The sequence below is a fragment of the Dryobates pubescens genome, chromosome 8 (assembly GCF_014839835.1).
Source record: "Dryobates pubescens isolate bDryPub1 chromosome 8, bDryPub1.pri, whole genome shotgun sequence".
Classification (NCBI taxonomy): domain Eukaryota; kingdom Metazoa; phylum Chordata; class Aves; order Piciformes; family Picidae; genus Dryobates; species Dryobates pubescens.
Genome location: NC_071619.1, coordinates 8,433,543 through 8,452,887, shown reverse-complemented (window position 1 = coordinate 8,452,887; position 19,345 = coordinate 8,433,543). Strand labels below are relative to the sequence as shown.

General features: G+C 44.2%; 1 protein-coding gene across 3 annotated transcripts in view; it reads left to right on the top strand.

The window, feature by feature from the left end:
- Window positions 1-19,345, top strand: part of ADD3 (adducin 3) — a 112,885-nt gene that overhangs the window by 85,072 nt on the left and 8,468 nt on the right. For all 3 annotated transcript variants that reach the window (XM_054163510.1, XM_054163509.1, XM_054163511.1), the window contains exons 3-8: window positions 13,918-14,056; window positions 15,567-15,718; window positions 15,842-15,922; window positions 16,948-17,097; window positions 18,009-18,152; window positions 18,241-18,339. In XM_054163510.1, coding sequence (XP_054019485.1) covers window positions 13,918-14,056; window positions 15,567-15,718; window positions 15,842-15,922; window positions 16,948-17,097; window positions 18,009-18,152; window positions 18,241-18,339 — 765 coding nt within the window. The remainder of the gene's footprint in view (window positions 1-13,917; window positions 14,057-15,566; window positions 15,719-15,841; window positions 15,923-16,947; window positions 17,098-18,008; window positions 18,153-18,240; window positions 18,340-19,345) is intronic.

Genomic DNA, 19,345 nt, shown 5'->3' with positions numbered 1-19,345 from the left:
CTGTTTGATGCACATATTGATGTGCAAGCTGACTACTCCCCTCTGATGTGCAATTTCCCTTTCCTCAATTAAATAATTCAAAAGCTACTGGAAAGCTGCTCCCATTACTTCTGATGATTGCTAATGTCTTAAAGTCTGTTCCTATAAAGTCTGTTCTTAATAAGTCTTAAGCAAATCATAGGAGTGTTACGACCACTGCCCACAGAGAATATCCTGACGTTATCAGTGAATTCTCAGACATGTTTTCTTAATGCTGGATGTAAGCTGTGAGCATCAGATGGCTTGGGGAATCTGAAAGGACCTGCATGTGCCTTGTTCTGTGTCTGTTAGAAAGGTGGGGAGAAATTAAGATCTGCTGGGTCTGAGCAGCCTGACAGCATCCAGAGGTACTGCTATTAAAGATATTTCAGAAATGCCTGCTGTGTCATTGCTGCATGTAGGCAGTGGACTAAGTCTGTTGCTTTTCACTGGATCTCACATACTTGACCTGTAATATACCCAAAATTTGTCAAGATGGGTTTATCAGCTTTTCTTAGGTTTTCCAGCTTAACCTTCTTTTAATTTCAGACTTTTTTTTTTCCTTTTTATATGCTAAACAATCATACATTGCTTGTTACACAGAGTAACTACCTCTTTCAAAGAGGAAATCTTAATTTGTTGTGTCATCTAAACCCTTATTTCAGTTATGGTATACAAGTCCTAGTGCTCCTGGCTTTCATTTCCTTCTTTCACTTCTCTGGTACCCTCACCATGGCAACCAGAAGCTTCAAAAACACTTTAAATAAGCAATGGTCGTGCAGTTACGGTGTGTGAAGGCTGAACAGTCAGTTCAGCATCAAGGAGCTGCATGAACTTACAGAAGGGAGAAGCTCCTGACAGCCCTCGTGGAGCAGCAAGGGAAGGTGGTGTGTGTTTCTGTAGGCAGGCAGCAGTGGCACGCTGCTTCCAGCGAAGTGAGGCCATGTGAAATAATTACCTAACCAGCAGGAAAGCTAGCTACAGGCTTTAGCTAACAGGACTCTGCGTGTAACCTGAGAGGAAATTAGGATCACTGCTTAAGCTCCATGGAGGAGCACCTTATGTCCACTTTTTATCACTGTATTTGAAGAAAAAAATACAGGCCAGAGTGGAAATGGGAGAGGTTACAGTCTTCTCCAGAAGATCGGCTGTAATGTGAGGTAATTATTTTTACTGATGAAGAAAATACTGGAGTAGTCAAGTTAGTGTATGAAGTGAGTTGAACAGTTGAAATACTTAGAGATAGGCCATTATTGGAAGGTAAGTGCCCAGTTTATCTTTCAAATTCACTCCTGAAAGTTTTGTGTGGCTTGTCAAGACCCATTGGATGTGCCCTTGTGATTTTTTCATATGAAACACAGTTATTTGAAGCTTTTTTGGTTTAAAGTTGAGCACTTTGGCAGGATCTCCTTATGCTTTGCTTTAATTTTGTGTTGGATGTAGAAAGAATGTACCCATCTATTGTGGCTCTGCCAGGTGTTTGGGGCAATTTCTCCCATGGTGCTGCCATGGCCTGAGAGTGCTGCTTCAGGTCTGGTTGTCCTGAATGCAAAATCAGAGAGTTTGTTTTATGCTGAGCTTCAAAAGTTCGTTCTTCTGCTGCTCTTCCTTCCTGCCTTGTACATGCATACACGCCCCTGCCTCTCCCACAAGCTAGTCTTGCCCAAAAGCATGAGGGGATAAGTTTAGTTTAGCAACTCATCTATTCAGAGGTCTGACTTAGCGTGCAGGCAGATTTTTCTCCCCAAAAACAAGCAAAGCCACCCACACTGGAATTTTTCTGGCTATGTTATTTTCAAACCACCAGGACAGAGATGAAGGATGGTTTGATTTATTTTTTTTCTCCCCAGCTTTAGCAGTTGCCTAACTTACATTATTTTGTATTGAGTGAATGTGCAGTATTTTCACAATGCCACTCCCTCATGGGGCAGTTTATTTTCTTAAAATACCACTGTCCTATCAGTTCCTCACACGATGCAGCTTCCAATTCTTTCACTGCAAGTTCAAAAGCCTTTCATGTCCTTCAGGAGCGGCACCCTTTGACCAGGAAGGCCTCACAACCTTATCCATCCCCATGCAACCTCCAAGCTGGGTAGGCCTCTCTCATTGCAAAAGCTGGGAGCAGATGTTGGTTAGTTAGAGGGTAGAAAGGTTCTGCAGAGGGACCTCGACCGACTGGGCAGATGGGCGGAGTCCAATGGGATAGCATTTAATAAGTCCAAGTGCCGGGTGCTGCACTTTGGCCATGGCAACCCCATGCAGAGCTACAGGCTGGGGTCAGAGTGGCTGGAGAGAGGGACCTGGGGGTGCTGATTGACACCCGCCTAAACATGAGCCAGCAGTGTGCCCAGGTGGCCAAGAGGGCCAACAGCATCCTGGCCTGCATTAGGAACAGTGTGGCCAGCAGGAGCAGGGAAATCATTGTGCCCCTGTACTCTGCATTGGTTAGGCCACACCTTGAGTACTGTGTCCAGTTCTGGGCCCCTCAGTTTAAGAAGGACATCGAGACACTTGAACGTGTCCAGAGAAGGGCAACAAGGCTGGTGAGAGGCCTTGAGCACAAGCCCTATGAGGAGAGGCTGAGGGAGCTGGGATTGTTTAGCCTGGAGAAGAGGAGGCTCAGGGGAGACCTCATTGCTTTCTACAACTACCTGAAGGGTGGTTGTAACCAGGAAGGGGTTGGTCTCTTCTCCCAGGCAACCAGCACCAGAACAAGGGGACATAGTCTCAACCTGTGCCAGGGGAAGTTTAGGCTCGAGGTGAGGAGAAAGTTCTTCACCAAGGGAGTCATTTGTTATTGGAATGTGCTGCCCAGGGAGGTAGTGGAGTCACCGTCCCTGGAGGTGTACAAGAGGGGATTGGACGTGGCACTTGGTGCCATGGTCTAGTCATGAGGTCTGTGGTGACAGGTTGGACTCGATGATCTTTGAGGTCTCTTCCAACCTTAGTGATACTGTGATACTGTAATTCTCTTCTCGGGCTTCGGTCTTCTCCGACATCTTCCGGATATCCCTCTGGGGAGGCCTGACTCTTCCCTCATCACAATAGCTTATTTAATCACATGCTCTTCCCGTACAACCTATGCAGCATTCTGTTCACCAGGGGAAATGAGCTCAACTTGGCCTGTCATTTAAGACATGACACACAGTGTCCCTCTGAGGTCCCTGCTGGGGTCTGGGCAAGCTCAACATTTTAAATCAAGGCTATCCACTGGATCTCTAGGAGAGACTAAGACATTCCATGGTCTAACTTCCATTTCTATAGCTGTGAAGATTCATGGTCAGTTCTTACCTGTGTCCTGAACCACAAATGCAATTGTGAGCTTTTGTCCCTGCTTCCTTCTGTCAAGAGTTACCTTTCATTCCCCTTTTATTTCCATGTTGCTGCTTTCCATTTGGGTTAAACTGTGGTTTCATTAGATACAAATGGTAACAATTTCCAAATCCTTCTGCCCCCACCCTGACCCCATCCCTATTTCTGATCTTCCTGCTGGTTGCTAACTGCTCGGCAGTGAGGTTTTTGTTACTTCAGGGGAGCGTCTGCAGATCCTGCCTGTACTTTTGGTACCATGTTCTTTAGATTATTCAAATCACTGAACAATCAGATCCATCTTCTTGTTGCCTGGCAGCTTTCCTATGCTCCTAGATGTGTTTGAAGTTATTCATTGTAAGTAACACCCTGATCTGGATTAATTCCTTAGGTAAGTGGTAAGGAGATACAGTAAAATGCTTTGTAAGAAAATCCACCATCTTTCATTCAGTAGTCTTGTAAATTGTGTCAAATAAAGGCATCAGATTGTTCAGATGAGAGCAGGAAGAGGGGCTTCCACTGCAGTACAAGTAATAAATATCAATTAAAAGGACTTAGCTGTATTAATTTTTAAGTCCTTTTCCTGGAAAATTCCTGGAAAGCTGTGACTGATGACCTTCCTCCCTGGCTGCAGGAGCATGAGCATCCAGACCGTCCTGCAAGACCTCTGCCCATCCTCTGTCCTGTATATTGCCGCGACATGGGTTCCTACTCTCCCTGCTCTTACTGAAAAAAACAATTATGCTCAGAAATGTGTAAGATCCCTGAAAAAAACCCTGAAATATGATTTCTTCTAGCATTTTGAATGTTGGGATTTGAGTCATCTAGCAAGCTGCATAGTGTTGCTTTCCTACCTGAGAAAGCACAAGGCAGGAACCCAGACACTTGGTTCACGGCGGCAATTGTCTGAGCATGGGGATTGCTGGGGCTTCGGGAGCTGGGTGTGCTGAAGATGGGCTGTGCAAAGGAGTTCAGTTCTGCTTTAATCATGGGTTATCTCTAGGCTGCTTATTGCAGGAGTAAACACACTGCTTCAGCTCTCAGAGGAAAGCTGGTGTGTAGAGGTTAGAGGAGCCGGAAAAACCGGCGCAGGCTGAGCTCCGTATGTGACACCAGCTTACTGTCAGTCACGCCACTGAATCCACCCCAGATACTCACACGCTTCACTGCTAGTGAAGAGATTATTATAACTTTACCTAGTTCCCTGTGTTTATTACTGACCCAGTGTGTTTCAGTCTTAACACAGAGGCCTCCCCTCCTCCCCCTCCCGCTTTCTTCGTGGTGTTAACAAACGCTTTTTGTGACTCTTATCTTTTCCCCGCCAGCCTTAACTCACTGGCGGTTTTTTTGTGGCCAGCTCCACCCTTTTCCACTCAGGGCACCGGTTGTTTGTATCTAAACCCTGGTCTTGAAGCAGCCTCTTAGGAAGCCGTATCGGCTGCTTCACTGAAGGTCTTCCTCTCCGTGGGCAGCTGCCTTTACAGCACAGGAGTCAAAGCTAACGTCTCTTCTTCGCGCTCAGGAACAAAATACCAGCTAAGTTTTGAAACTTTTCTTCGGTGGTGCTAATTTGGTTTAGCAAACCTCCCTGTGGGCACACCTCTGTATAAATGAGTTGAATTGGACCCCTTAAAATATCTCAACTCTGATCAAAAGAGGGGCAAACGTGAAAAGGGTGAAGGGGGTTCCAGTAGTGTTCTGCAGCATTTCAAGAGGGTGTTCAAGAGGGGATTGGATGTGGCACTTGGTGCCGTGGTCTCGTCATGAGGTCTGTGGTGACAGGGTGGACTTGATGATCTTTGAGGTCTCTTCCAACCTTAGTGATACTGTGATACTGTCATTTAGACTGACAGCAGTGCTCTTACTAGACATGGGGACCTCACATAACTGCTTTCCTGTAGACTGATTTACCAAGCTGTTTGGACCTTAGTCTAATTAGCCCTAATGGGAGCACATGCTTTCTCCTCCTAGAGGTTTGCAGTGGTGTGGAGTGTTTGTAGATGACCTGTCTACCATTGTTTTTCCCTATTTACAGGGGGGTGGGTGGAAATCTTACTATTGTACTTCTGCTTTTGAGTGAACAATGACTACACGGAGAAATCAATGGTCAAGAAACAATGCCCAGAAAAAAGATAGTCAAAATGCTTAGGAGCCTGCATACTTAACATCCTCAGTGAGCTGCCTACCAAGATGAAGAGATTAGCACTAAAACTTTCTAGCACCATTCTTATTCTGTGCTAGATATACATGTGCATACATGTAAAATAGGTTATTCCAGCAAGTTGGTTATTCTCGTTTCTCTGCTTATGTTGACTGAAAAATACCAGTTGTCAACTAGTATGTTGCTTTGATTTTTTTTTTTTTTTGTAAGCCCAAATTTACACTGTCTGCTCACACTCAGACTGTCCTGAAAGAAAATGGAAGTAAATGAGTCAGAACTGAGGCTTGTAACTTCACTCTTGACTTTCAGAGAGCCCTCACAGGTCTAAATTAAAAGCTTTTTGCGTCTAAACTCCTTGAGTTTATGATGTGTGTTTGGAAGATGATTGCAAATATTTCTGGAGAAGTAATTTTGTTATATTAGAAAGACCTAGACATAATTGTGCAGTTAATGGCTTCATCAAGAAAAGCTGTATCTGTTCTGCAGGCTGCAGTAGCACGCAAGCCTGGCTACGCTGGTGTAGGAGAGCTGGCTGGCCTTTTAGGAAGTTTCAAAACAGTGGAGTTCTAGAAGCTGTTTTAGGAACAAGTAGAGCTGCTCTGTAAATTTTTACTGGTGAGTTGTGAAGAAATTCATGTTTCAGTGCAAGGTAGCAAAGTGGCATTCAGAAGGTGGGTGAGATGAAAGCAAAGCAGCTGGGCACTGCCAGGTCAGGGCAGTCAGGTCAGCAACTGACAGGCTTGGCTATGCAGGGGTTGCTTTTGTTCATTATATTAAATGCAAAACTATGTTTTTCTCCAATGCAACTTAATGTAGTTCAGCTCACTGCAGTTTTGAGCGAAGCAGCCTCAGCTGGTAGTAGTGGCAGAGAAGTTTTTCAGCCTGTTGCATACTGAGGTGAGGCTCACTTAGGTGGCTGGCTGCTGCCAGTTGAATAAAAGCTCTGCTCCTCTTTTATACAGTTGTGCATCTTGTCTAAAATATTGCTTTAGCTCCTTTCCAGTACCTGTTGTGGGCCCAGTTTTTATACCACAACCTGTTTTCTGTGCAAACTTAGAGCAGAATGCTTGAAGTGCTGTTCCAGCACAAATGAAGTGGGACACTGGTTCTTGGTTGGACAGGTGAGCTCACTGAAGGCAGAAGGATGCTTGTGCAAACAGGAAGCAATTCTCAGCTGCAGTGGATAGGTTATCTAGGTGACAGCCTTGCCTGTAGCACCAGTGCAGGCACAAGCCAAGTCCAGAAGCAGTACAGACAGGGGTGTTGGCAAGGTGGCTGTGTTGCTGGGGAGCATGGGCAGCCACAAGATGCTGTGCTGTTCACTTTTACTGATGTAAAAATGTGATGGTCTTGTTGTATCATCTTATGTCTAAGATATTAGTGTTTTAAAACCACACACATGTGCACCCTCACAACTACCTAAATCCCAGAGCTGAAACTTTCCCTCTTATTGAGCAATGCTGAGCAGACAGCTGAATAACATAATTTTTCATCTGACAGTACAGTTTCTCCTGTGTCAGCATTTTCTTGTCAAATACTACATCTGAAATTACTAGTGACCTTTCCACTGGAAAAATGTCTGCTTTGTGCCAGAGCAGAGTGTTTGTCATTTTATTGACAACATCTCACTCAAGCATGGCTTTCAATTGGTCACTTGTGGGCAGTTGTCTTGTAATGCCATATATATATATATATATAAAATGTTGTACTCTCATGATTTTGAAGCAAAGCCAAACTGCTTGGTCTACAAGCTGCAGTTAGGCTTTTCAAAAGCAGATTCCTGTTGCTGAATGGATCAGTCCCCAGAATCAGAGCCCTGTGTGGTAGTGTCTTCAAAGAAACTAGTATGGCCCCAATAAACATCATTCACTTAATGGGCTAGTATTTAAGGGAACTTGTTGTCCAGAAGGTGATGCCTTTCATAGGAGCCCATCAGGAATTACCAGAATTGGAGGAAGGTTGTGTTAGCATTATGTGGGATGTTTATCTATGGACATACAGATCTAAGTGGTAAGTATCTGTAGCAGTGAGGAAAAGGTGTTGAAATATTCATAAGTGTGCATGGAGGAATGTGTGTGAGTCATATGTGTGACATGCTGAAGGCTGCAGTCTGCTAAAAAAGACTGTTGTGCACTGGCATGGGGATAAATTGCATACTTCATGCCATTCCTCCATATCCTTAACTGCCTTTTGCAGCTCAAGTCTCCATGTTTGTTCCTTGCCCTGGCTTCTCTTACCTGTCTTCTGTTATTTTTAAAATTATTTTTAAGCAAAGCTACTTACAGAATCATAGAAATGTTAATGTTGGAAGGGACCTCAAGGATCATCCAGTTTCAACCCCCCTGCCATGGGCAGGGACACCTCACACTGTATCAGGTTGCCCAGAGACACATCCAGCCTGGCCTTAAAAATCTCCAGGGATGAGGCTTCCACCACCTCCCTGGGCAACCTGTTCCAGTGTCTCACCACCCTCATGGTGAAGAACTTCTTCCTAACATCCAATCTGAATCTACCATTTCTATTTTTTTCTTTCCATTCCCCCTAGTCCTATCACTGCCTGATACCCTAAAAACTCCCTCCCCAGCTTTCTTGTAGCCCCCATAAGATACTAGAAGGCCACAATTGGGTTTCCTTGGAGCCTTCTCTTCTCCAGACTGAACAGCCCCAACTCCCTCAGCCTGTCCTCATAGGAGAGGTGCTCCAGCCCCCTGATCATCCTCATGGCCCTTCTCTGGACATGCTCCAGCACCTCCAGTTCCTTCCTGTAATAGGGGCTCCAGAACTGGATGCAGTACTCCAGATGGGGTCTCACCAGAGCAGAGTAGAGGGGGAGAATCACCTCCCTCGACCTGCTGGCTATGCTTCTCTTGATGCATCCCAGGATATGATTGGCTTCCTGGGCTGCAAGTGCACATTGGTGGCTCCTGTTGAGCTTCTCATCCACCAGCACCCCCAGGTCCTTAAGGGCTGCTCTCAAGCCAGTCACTGCCCAGCCTATATCGGTGCTTGGGACCCAGACCTGACCCAGATGCAGGACCTTGCATTTGGTCTTGTTGAACCTCATGAGGTTGGCTTGTGCCCACCTCTCCAGCCTGTCAAGGTCTCTCTAGATGGCATCCCTTCCCTCCAGCGTGTCTGCTGGACCACACAGCTTGGTGTCATCAGCAAAATTGCTGAGGGTGCACTCAATGCCACTGTCCATGTCGCCAACAAAGATGTTAAACAAGACTGGTCCCAGTACTGATCCCTGAGGGACTCCACTTGTTACTGGCCTCCACTTGGACGTAGACCCATTGACAGCCACCCTCAATTCAGTTTAACAACATCATTGCTGCAACACTAAATCCTCATTTGTAGTAGCCTCAGCAAGTGTACAAGTTACAACAGTCAGCATCAGGGAGCAAAACTAAGCTCAGAAGAATGAAAACAGCATGAGCAGAAAGCAGAATTAAAAATACAATAAAAAACAAACAACAAAAAAAACCTGTGGGGAAGGAAAAAAAACCCCAACCCAAAATACATTATAGTGCCTTCTTTCTGCTCTAGAAGTAACTACTCCTACAGGTTTAAAAAAAAGTCTGACTATGACTAATAAGAGCTTAGTGTGAATGTTTTTGCAGATCATTTTTGTTGTCCTTGTTGATTTGAAGTGTGATTTAATGTAATGCAGATAACTGTTGCTGCTCCTTCTCCTCCCAAGCAAATGCTTCCATGAATTCCGTGAATTCTGCCTTCCATATGGCCCCCAGGAGACTACAAATGTGCAGTTTCCTTATGTACATATTGTAAACAAGAGTGAAAGAGCATTTCAGCCTTTGCAGAGTGTGAAATGGCAGCGTTTTCGTGCGGGGGGGGACCTCTTTCAGGAGTAGTTGCAAAGTAATTTAATGTCTTGGAATGGCTGAACTTGAAAATAAGAGTTGGTGTAGCTTGCTGATGAAATATATTAGCCAGGAGTTGAGTCTCTCCATGCTTAATGGATCACAGTAATAGAGGGACAAAGAGCCTTAACACTATAGCCTCGTGGTGAACCATTAGCAGAAAAGGGAGCTGACCCTGGGATAAATGATGCTGGAAAATCTGGGGTTTGGGGGATTTTTTTTAGTGAAGAAGCATTCTGTAGGGTGAAGGAGATGATGGGCAAAGGGCCAAGGAAGTACCTCTGATGTTGTTCTACCTTTTTTGGCCTTTCAAGCAGGTTAGTAGAAATCAAAGGTAGGACCTTGAGTCTTTTGTTTGTTTTTTGGTTTTCCTATGGATGTTAGGAACGAGTTCTTTACCATGAGGGTAGTGTAACACTGGAACAGGTTGCCCAGAGAGGTGGTTGGGGCCCCATCCCTGGAGATATTCAACATGAGGCTTGACAGGGCTCTGGACAACCTGATCTAGATGAGAATGCCCCTGCTTACTGCAGAGGGGGTTGGACTAGATGGCCTTTGGAGGTCCCTTCCAACCCAGCCTGTTCTATGATTCTGTGTAATTCTATGCAGTATGAGCTCTTCAACCACCAAAATGCTTTCTTGTAGTGATATGAAAAGTCTTTGTCTTCTACAGGGGATTGTCTAAGTCAAGTGCATCTGAGTTTCATTCCAAACCACTGTGGTTGTAGTGAGAGTTGCCCAGACTCAGGTACTAACCTAGTTGTTCAGATTGTGATTTATTTTTTCCCTGTGTATCCCCCTGAAGTACAGCAGCACATTAAACACTCAGTCAGGTGTTGATCTGCTGGAGGGTGGAGGGGCTTTGCAGAGGAACCTCAACAGATGGGCAGAATCCAAGGGCATGAGATTTAACACATCCAAGTGCCAGGTTCTGCACATTGGCCACAACAACCCCATGCAGTGCTACAGGCTGGGGTCAGAGTGGCTGGAGAGCGGCCAGGCAAAGAGGGACCTGGGGGTACTAGTTGATGGAAGGCTGAAGATGAGCCTGCAGTGTGCCCAGGCAGCCAGGAGGGCCAATGGCATCCTGGCCTGTATCAGGAACAGGCCTGTATCAGTGTGGCCAGCAGGAGCAGGGAGGTCATTCTACGCCTGTGCACTGCACTGGTTAGGCTACACCTTGAGTCCTGTGTCCAGTTCTGGGCCCCTCAGTTTAGGAAAGATGTTGAGATGCTGGAATGTGTCCAGAGAAGGGCAACAAAGTTGGTGAGGGGTTTGGAACACAGCCCTGTGAGGAGAGACTGAGGGAGCTGGGGTTGCTTAGCCTGGAGAAGAGGAGGCTCGGGGAGATCTTATTGCTGTCTACAACTACCAGAAGGGAGGTTATAGACAGGCGGAGGTTGGTCACTTCTCCCAGGCAACAAGCACCAGAACAAGAGGACACAGACTCAAGCTGTGCCAGGGGAGGTTTAGGCTGGAGGTTAGGAAGAAATTCTACACAGAGAGAGCGATTGCCCATTGGAATGTGCTGCCTAGGGAGGTGGTGGAGTCACCATCATTGGAGGTGTTTAGGAGGAGGCTTGATAGGGTGCTTGGTTGCATGGTTTAATTGATTAGGTGGTGTTGGATGATAGGTTGGAGGCGATGATCTTGAAGGTCTCTTCCAACCTGGCATATTCTATTCTTATTTCTATTCTATTCTATTCTATTCTATTCTATTCTATTCAGTCCTGCACTTGAGTTTTCACTGAGGGTTGTGCTTTGAGTATGCAAGAAGCTGCTCACTGTCCAGCGCTCTACAAACAGGGCTCTGGGCCTCAGCATGAATGTCCCAAACTGGTGGAAGCCTCTAAGCTCAGCCTCCTCTCTGCTGCTCTGTGGAAATGATGGCCGGGCCCTCCTGCGCCTGAAAGGTGTGTTTTGGAGATTAGTAAGATAGTGCTTGTGGAACACTTGGTTTTACAGTAATTATCTGCCCAGGGAAAGTCTTGTCAGATAACTAATCATTGTCATGCCACAGAGTACAAGTAGCATGCAGTAGGGAAAAAAAAGCCAAGCCATGAGAAGAAGAAAAAATACTGAATTTCTTTCCTACTGAGAACTAGCCACCCTGTGCCAAATGAGGCATGGGGACAAAAGGACTGTGGTATGCTTAAAGGTTGTTATCTGTGTGCAAGAGGGTCATCTCCTGCATGTCTGACTTCCAGCAGCCTGGGCTTGCAGCCATATTCAGGTTCCAGGCTGGGGACAATGCTCATTATTTTGTCAGCAAGCATGACACCCCCATTGCCACTGGAACACGTGGAGTCCTGATGATGGCCGTCCTCAGAGCTGAATCTGATTGAAAGGTGTGGGTTTCACATTCATCTGCTGAGAGGTGAGGGCTGAAAGTCAGGGTGGTTTTTCTAACCACTTGTTTTGCACAAATCCTTGTTTGCCTTTCTGGCAATTGTGTCCCCATAAACCCATCCCATCAGTTTCTCTTATGGCTTCTCAATGCTGATGTACCTCCCATACCTTTTACTTGTTTTCTCCCATTCCCAGCAAGATTCCTTTTCTCATCAATTCCATGGTTCTTCTCTCCTTTTCTGCATCTGCACCTTTCCCCTTCTGCATAGATCTTACCTACAGCAGGCACCAAAGAGAAAAACCTGTGTCTTCAGGCTAGCAAGAGGTTGTTCAGCTCTTTGGGGGATGCAGCATGCATAGTCTGGTCTACACTGCAAGATCCACGTGACAGGTTGCTGCATAGTCAGTCCATGTGAGTTTTTAGAGACTTGTGGAAATCTGCCAAGTCTAAGGTGCACACAGTCCTGACAAAATTACTCTGAGGATGATCATGAGTGTCTGAGAACTTGGAAATTAAAGTGTAGTTACAGGTACTCAGCTGTCCAGCTGAGAGGCCATAGCAAGTGGAGTCTTGAGAAGGGCAACAAAGCTGGTGAGGTGTTTGGAGCACAAGCCCTGTGAGCAGAGGCTGATGGAGCTGGGGTTGCTTAGCCTGGAGGAGGTTCAGGGGAGACCTTATTGCTGTCTACAACTGCCTGAAGGGAGGTTGTAGCCAAGTGGGGGTTGGTCTCTTCTCCTGGACAGCCAGCACCAGAACAAGAGGACACAGTCTCAAGCTGTGCCAGGGGAGGTTTAGGCTGGAGGTTAGGAAGAAATTCTTCACAGAGAGAGTGATTTGCCATTGGAATGTGCTGCCCAGGGAGTCACCATCACTGGAGGTGTTTAAAAAAGAGACTGGATGAGGCACTTGGTGCCATGGTTTAGTTGATTAGATGGTGTTGGGTGATAGGTTGGACTCGATGATCTTGAAGGTCTTTTCCAACCTGGTTAATTCTAGTCTATTCTAATGTGTTTTGGGGAGGCTAGTAGCATTCTCTTGTAGTCAAAACTCATTAACAAACAGTCTGTGTCATGAGTGTGATGGATTCAACCTCAGAATGGGGTGTTTTGAAGGGCTGGATTGAAATTCAGTGAAGAATTCCTTTTGCCACGCAGAACTATTTTCTTTTTTAATTGAGAACAAGTCCTCTGCTAAGGAAGGCAAAGTGAAAGGAGCAATTACACAGAGGGAATAGCCTGGAGTTATAATAGGAGCCAGCTGCGTGGTAAAGACACCAAATGTCTTTCTGGAATGAACCAGCAAGAACATTCACAATATAGCTCAGCTCATGTTGTGTGCAGCTTTGCATACTTCTGGTTCAGGCACAAGCTGGGAGGTGCTGCCAAGAGCTGATGAGAGGGTTAGAAAATATAACCTGTAAGGGAAGATTTCAAAGCAGTGGAATTTACTTAATCTAGAGATGCGAGTACTGAAGCCGTTCTAGGACTGGCATTTGTTGTGGCTAGTGGTTCATCTGGGAGCAGGCTTTGCCCACAGTGCCTACTATATTAAATTTGATGCTGTGAAAAACCTTTTTCATTATACATTCTGCAAGCATTTATCTCCTGGGGTTATGGACACTTTATACAGGAGAAGGGGGACAGGTTTTTCCTTCTGGGAGAAGGAAAGAAACAGAAAGGAGATGATATCCCAGCGTTCCTCCTAGTTTTTGCCTGTCAATGATACTCCTTGAGCGTGGATGAGCTCCAGTTTTCCAGCTGTTTATAACTTTATCACATTGGGATGGATTTCCAGAGGGATTACAGAGTTTAAAAGTATTCAGCACTAAAAACAACATATCCTGACCAAATTTCAGGTACCTCTTCCAAAATATGGAGAACTCTTGGTAAAAAGTTGGGGGGGGGGAGGTGGGGTTCTGTTATCATCCACAAAAATACATTTCATATTTTCTTGTTCTGGGAGGTAGTTAACCTGTTGTGACCAAACTCCTTCCTCCCACCTCCCAAACTGCCAGCACTTAGCATATGTAATTTAGGTCAAAAGGTTACATTTTGGCAAAGTTATAAGCAGCTGAAAAACAAGGTCCGAGGGGAAGTTTCACATAACATCAATAACAGGCAAAGCTACCAGCCCCACCTATAATAATCTTATTTCTGTCAAAGCCAGGTTTCCTTGATGATTTTCAAATGTTTCTGCAGGCCTTTAGAGAAGATCTGGAATGCCTTATTCAAGAACAGATGAAGAAGGGCAATAACCCCAGTGGACTGCTTGCGTTACAGCAGATTGCTGACTACATTACGGCAAGCTCCTTTTCGGGTTTTTCCTCATCTTCACTCAGTAAGTGAATGTGAATTGCGCTTTTTAACCTATCCTTTTAAAAATCATTTTATTACCACCAGGTCTTACCAATGCTGGGATCTCCTTTTTTCAGGATTTCTGTCACAGTTTGTTCTCTCAGAGCTTGTTTCAGCTGTGAGGCAGTACGGACCTTAGCTTTCCTCTTTAGGCTTTTCTTTCTTCCTTTCAAAGTCTATAATTTGTTTAACATCCAAAATGTTTTGAGTCCTTTTGTTCAGCTATTCTAGAATTCACTAACAAAAGTTTCACTGAGATGGGGAACAAAATGCTGTGCCCTGTTACTATTAGCAGCTTAGCATGAGCAGAAACTGAGCCGTGAAATGCATAAGCCTTGAAATTGTTTCTTTTTCTACTCTTGCATGTAAATTGTTATATTAAAAAAAGGAAATAATAGAGGGAGGAGAATAGCCTGGCAAACTGAATCATTACTCAAACAGCTCCCACATTTAAAAACAACTACTAGTATGCACTCTAGTTATAAAGATGTCACTAGGCTCTTTCAGTTAACACCCAAGTTCTTCTTTCCAACTCAGGAAGCACTGAAACGTTAAAGTCGGTTTCAGTTCTGTGGGTGGACATCATATGAGAGCTTACAAGCCTGAAGTACACTGGCAGCTGACAGCATCTTTAGAGAATTTGTCCCAAAATAGTGTTTCAGATTTCATTTAACAAAACAAGTGGAAGAAAACAACAACAAGCCCCCAAAAGTCTTATCTCCACATCCCTGGTTAGTGAGACTGTGGGTCTGGCTGTTGCCTGATGCATTTGTCCAGGGGTCTGGACAGGGTGACTAATCTCAAAGTGCAGAGTCTTTCTGTTGAAAAGCAAAATGACTTCTAGTCACAACTCTCCCTGGAAGCAAAGGCTGTAGCTCTCAAAAAGGACATCATGTATTTGTGAAGAGCAGAAGGGTATGTTTATCTAGACACCAGTCAAGGAGATGAATCAATATTTGTGACTTTGGTGTGAAGATGTGATCCCTTCTGTTCAAGGGTTTGAGAACTCTTACACTAATCTCAGTTTCTGCATTAGGACTAAATCAAAGTGCTAAGACTGAGACATCTCTTTAAGTTATTTATACTGGTGTCAGAAGTTGAGCATGAATGTGTTCTCCTGTGCTTTTCAAAGTAACCTGTAAAAATACTTCATTAGTGGCAAACACCTTAAAGCACAGTCCCAGCACCATATAGGCTCTTGAATCAGGAGAGAGCTCGAAATCCAAATGGTACTTCAAAGGAAACCTTTATTTCACCTCTCTTGTGTTTAAAAAAAGAGATGAAGACTTAAATTAGGGATATGGTTCCTGTTGTCTTAAAGTAACAGAAGTTTTCCATGAAGACCTTAGAAATCCCAGCAGGCTAATTCCAGTCTAACAATAGCTGCTACTGCTGTGCTAACAGTTTAAACATGCTGCTTCTGGAAGATCATGGCAGAGCTAGAAATGATTTACTTGTCTGACTGGCCATCATCTTTTTAATCCATTTTGTAGGCCATGGAATGATTACACCAATCAACGACCTACCTGGGATAGACACCTCCTCATTTGTTAAAGGAGAGAAACTTACCCGTTGCAAGCTAGCCAGTTTGTACAGATTGGCTGACTTGTTTGGGTGGGCACATTTGCCAAATGCCTACATCACAGTAAGTATTTTAGACAATCAAATATTTTATTTGGAGTCTTACTTATTCATTAAAACTCATTTTCCACCTGAACAATGGGAATTCAAAACTGCATTGGTAATCCCTTTTCTTCCTCCTTTGCAGGTAAGAGTAAGCAAAGAACATGACCATATTTTAATCATTCCAAGAGGTCTGTCCTTCTCAGAAGCTTCAGCTTCTAATTTGGTATGTGATTCACCTGCTACATCAACTAGCAAGGCTCAGCCTGTTTTCTGAAAGACTTCATGGCTGTTAAAAGGGATTTCTAAATGGAATCGTGCTGGAGGGGTTTTTGGGTGGTTTGGGGTTTGTTTTCTCCAATCTTTACCCACTAAATAAAAAGTTGATTAACTGTTTGGATACAACATCCTTTGACCTCAGCATTTCTTTTGGAGTTTAGCTTTGCTTTCTGTTCCTTTGTATTCAGCTTCAATGTGGAGCAGCAAAGTTTTGGTTTCTCTGTGATGAAGCTCACCAAATAGCGTCAGTGTAACTGCAACCTTTTATAACCTGACAATATGGTAATACATATGAAATGTCTTTGTAGGAGTAGTGTTAGTAGACTCCACTCTCTTCTCTTTACAAGTGGGGAAATAAACTTGTGTAATCTTCCCCAGGCACAACAAAGGAGCTGAGTGAAGTTGCAGATTGGTGTTTAGGCAATGGTAGCTGCAAGTCACACGTCTCTTGGTGCAGAACATGCCATATGTTCTTCATGTTAGTATCTGTCTGTAAAGAAACTACCTCCAATTGAAAGGGGTAGCAGACTGAGACTGATAGCATTACACCAGCAAACACAGAATCAAAATACAAACATGAGCCCAAGCCCTGATATGACCCTGCTGTTGTGTTTTGCTGAGAGTGGAATGATTATTTTAATGTTTCCATTAAACTTGAAAATTCCCTATGCATTTAATTCCCCTAATGGAAATTTCTCAGAGGCTGAATTTTCTTCAGAGAGATAAATATGTTGTATCAGGTCTCATCTTTATTTTTTCCGTGGCTGGACTTCCAACAGCTGTTAAGGGCTTGGACAGCAGGATGGTTTATTGACACACAGATTCATGGCTACTCTCCTTTACTTGTTGTGCTCTAAGCCCTAAATATGTGGGGGGGGGGAATTCAGTACTAAGTAAGAAAGGGAGGGTAGTTTGTAGATAATGGCAGTTGTTGAAAACTTTGAGTATTGTTCCTCTGTTTGACTTATCCAGGTTAAAGTAAACATCCTAGGAGATGTAGTTGACCAGGGAAGTACAACTCTAAGTATTGACAATGCAGGATTCAGTCCACATGTGGCCATCTACTCCACACGCCCTGATGTCAAATGTGTAATACACATACATACCCCTGCCACAGCAGCTGTAAGTATTCCTTCTACTATAAAGAGTCAAAGAAATCAGGTTCAGTTTACCTGATGAACTTAAAGCACAGTTCTGAATCTGAATCACTGCTCACAGCAGTTCTATTTTTGGTTTTAGCATCGATTCTACACTGGTGTGAGGTTATTCAATAAGGAGAGAAAGAGGGCTGGGACACCACAGTGAAATGGACAGGAATAAACTGATGCTCAGATACAGATATACTTGGGGAGGAGGTAAAGTGTAGAGTTTACATAGGCTTCATTTACAGCATCTTAGTCCACACAGTATGCTGTATACATCCTAATTTGCATTATGCAACTCCATTTGTAGGTGGCTTAATTAGTAGCTATGTTCTGTTTGGATTTACCTCACTGTTTAAACAAGTCACAGTTAACATAAGCTGAAAAATGTTTTGTGTAACAAGGATAAAAATACAAGGAGACTTGAAAGAATTGTTTTGAGCTAAGTTTGTACTGTTTTATATAAACATATGTAAATGCATACACATGCAGTCCTTGACTACAGACTGAAAATAAAGGTATTGTTAACTTCTTTAGTATTAGGTGAGTTTGAGTTGTAAATGTGGGAAAGAAGAAGAAGCCATTATGCAGGCTTATGCTGAGGATTAAACCTCAACAAAAGCCACCAAAACTGACTTAGTTGGGATAATTGATCTTTTCCTATAATTATCTGTCCCTAGATTGGACAGCAACTGCTGTCACCCTATTGCAAATTAGGTTAAGGCAGTGGGGAAGTATTGATCCTTTCTGAGCTTTCGCTATGAAGAGTTTCCTGTCTTCTGGCAAAGAAACAAAGTACATCCTGCTGAGGCTTGCATGGCTGAGGTCTGGGGTTTAAGAGTGTTTTGGGTTTTTTTCCCTAATTATTAGTGCTTCATTTTCTTGAAATAGGTTTCATCTATGAAGTGTGGCATCCTTCCCATATCACAAGAGGCTCTGATTCTGGGAGATGTTGCTTACTATGACTACCAGGGGTCTCTTGATGAACAGGAAGAGAGAATTCAGCTTCAGAAGGTTCTCGGACCCAGTTGCAAGGTATTCAACCTCATTCAAGTTCTTAATAAATTATTTTCATGTACTGTGCCAGTTTCTACCATTTAACATTAGTGTCTTCATTTACTAGGTATTAGTCTTGAGAAACCATGGTGTGGTAGCACTAGGAGAGACACTAGAAGAAGCATTCCACTATATTTTCAATGTGCAGCTGGCCTGTGAAACACAGGTAAGAGAGAGTTTATCTGTATCTGATTTCACACACTTCTGCTGCTGAGTTCTAGATTACATCCCAGATAGGTAGATCTCTAATTAACAGAATACTTGGAGTTGTGGAATCCTGCAGTCATGTGCCAGGCCAAAGTCAGAGAGAATCGAATCGAATAGAATAGAATTAACCAGGTTGGAAAATAACTTCAAGATCATCAAGTCCAACCTGTCAACCAACACCATCTAATCAACTAAACCATGGCACCAAGTGCCTCATCCAGTCTCTTTTTACACACTTCCAGTGATGGTAACTCCACCACCTCCCTGGGCAGCACATCCCAATGGTCAATCACTCTTTCTGTGAAGAACTTCTTCCTAACATCCAGCCTAAACCTCCCCTGGTGCAGCTTGAGACTGTGTCCTCTTGTTCTGGTGCTGGTTGCCTGGGAGAAGAGACCAACCCCCACCTGGCTACAACCTCCCTTTAGGTAGTTGTAGACAGCAATAAGGTCTCACCAGAGAAGGGCAACAAGGCTGATGAGAGGTCTTGAGCACAAGCCCTGCAAGGAGAGGCTGAGGAAGCTGGGGTTGCTTAGCCTGGAGAAGAAGATGCTCAGGAGAGACCTTATGGCTGTCTACAACTACCTGAAGGGAGGTACCAGCCCGGTAGGGGTTGGTCTCTTCTGCCAGGCAACCTGTGACAGAACAAATACTGTATCACTCTTCTTGACTGAGTATTGGTGTCATTCCACTCCAAAGGGCACAGGTTTTGTTCCATGCTGTGGAGTGTGAGCTTCACGCAGAGAGTCTGTCAGATAATAGATTTGCTGGGACTTGCTGCATGTGGCAGTGTGACTTCAGATCTGTCAACAGCTCGTTTATCAAAGCTGAGTGTTGTGACATAAAAAAAAAGAAGCTTCTCCCTGTGATCTCAAAGATTTGTAAAGCCAAATAAACAGAAGGTCTTTGGAGCAATGGCGGAGGGTAGCTTATTTCAAGTTAATTAAGAGTCCCCAAATCTGTTG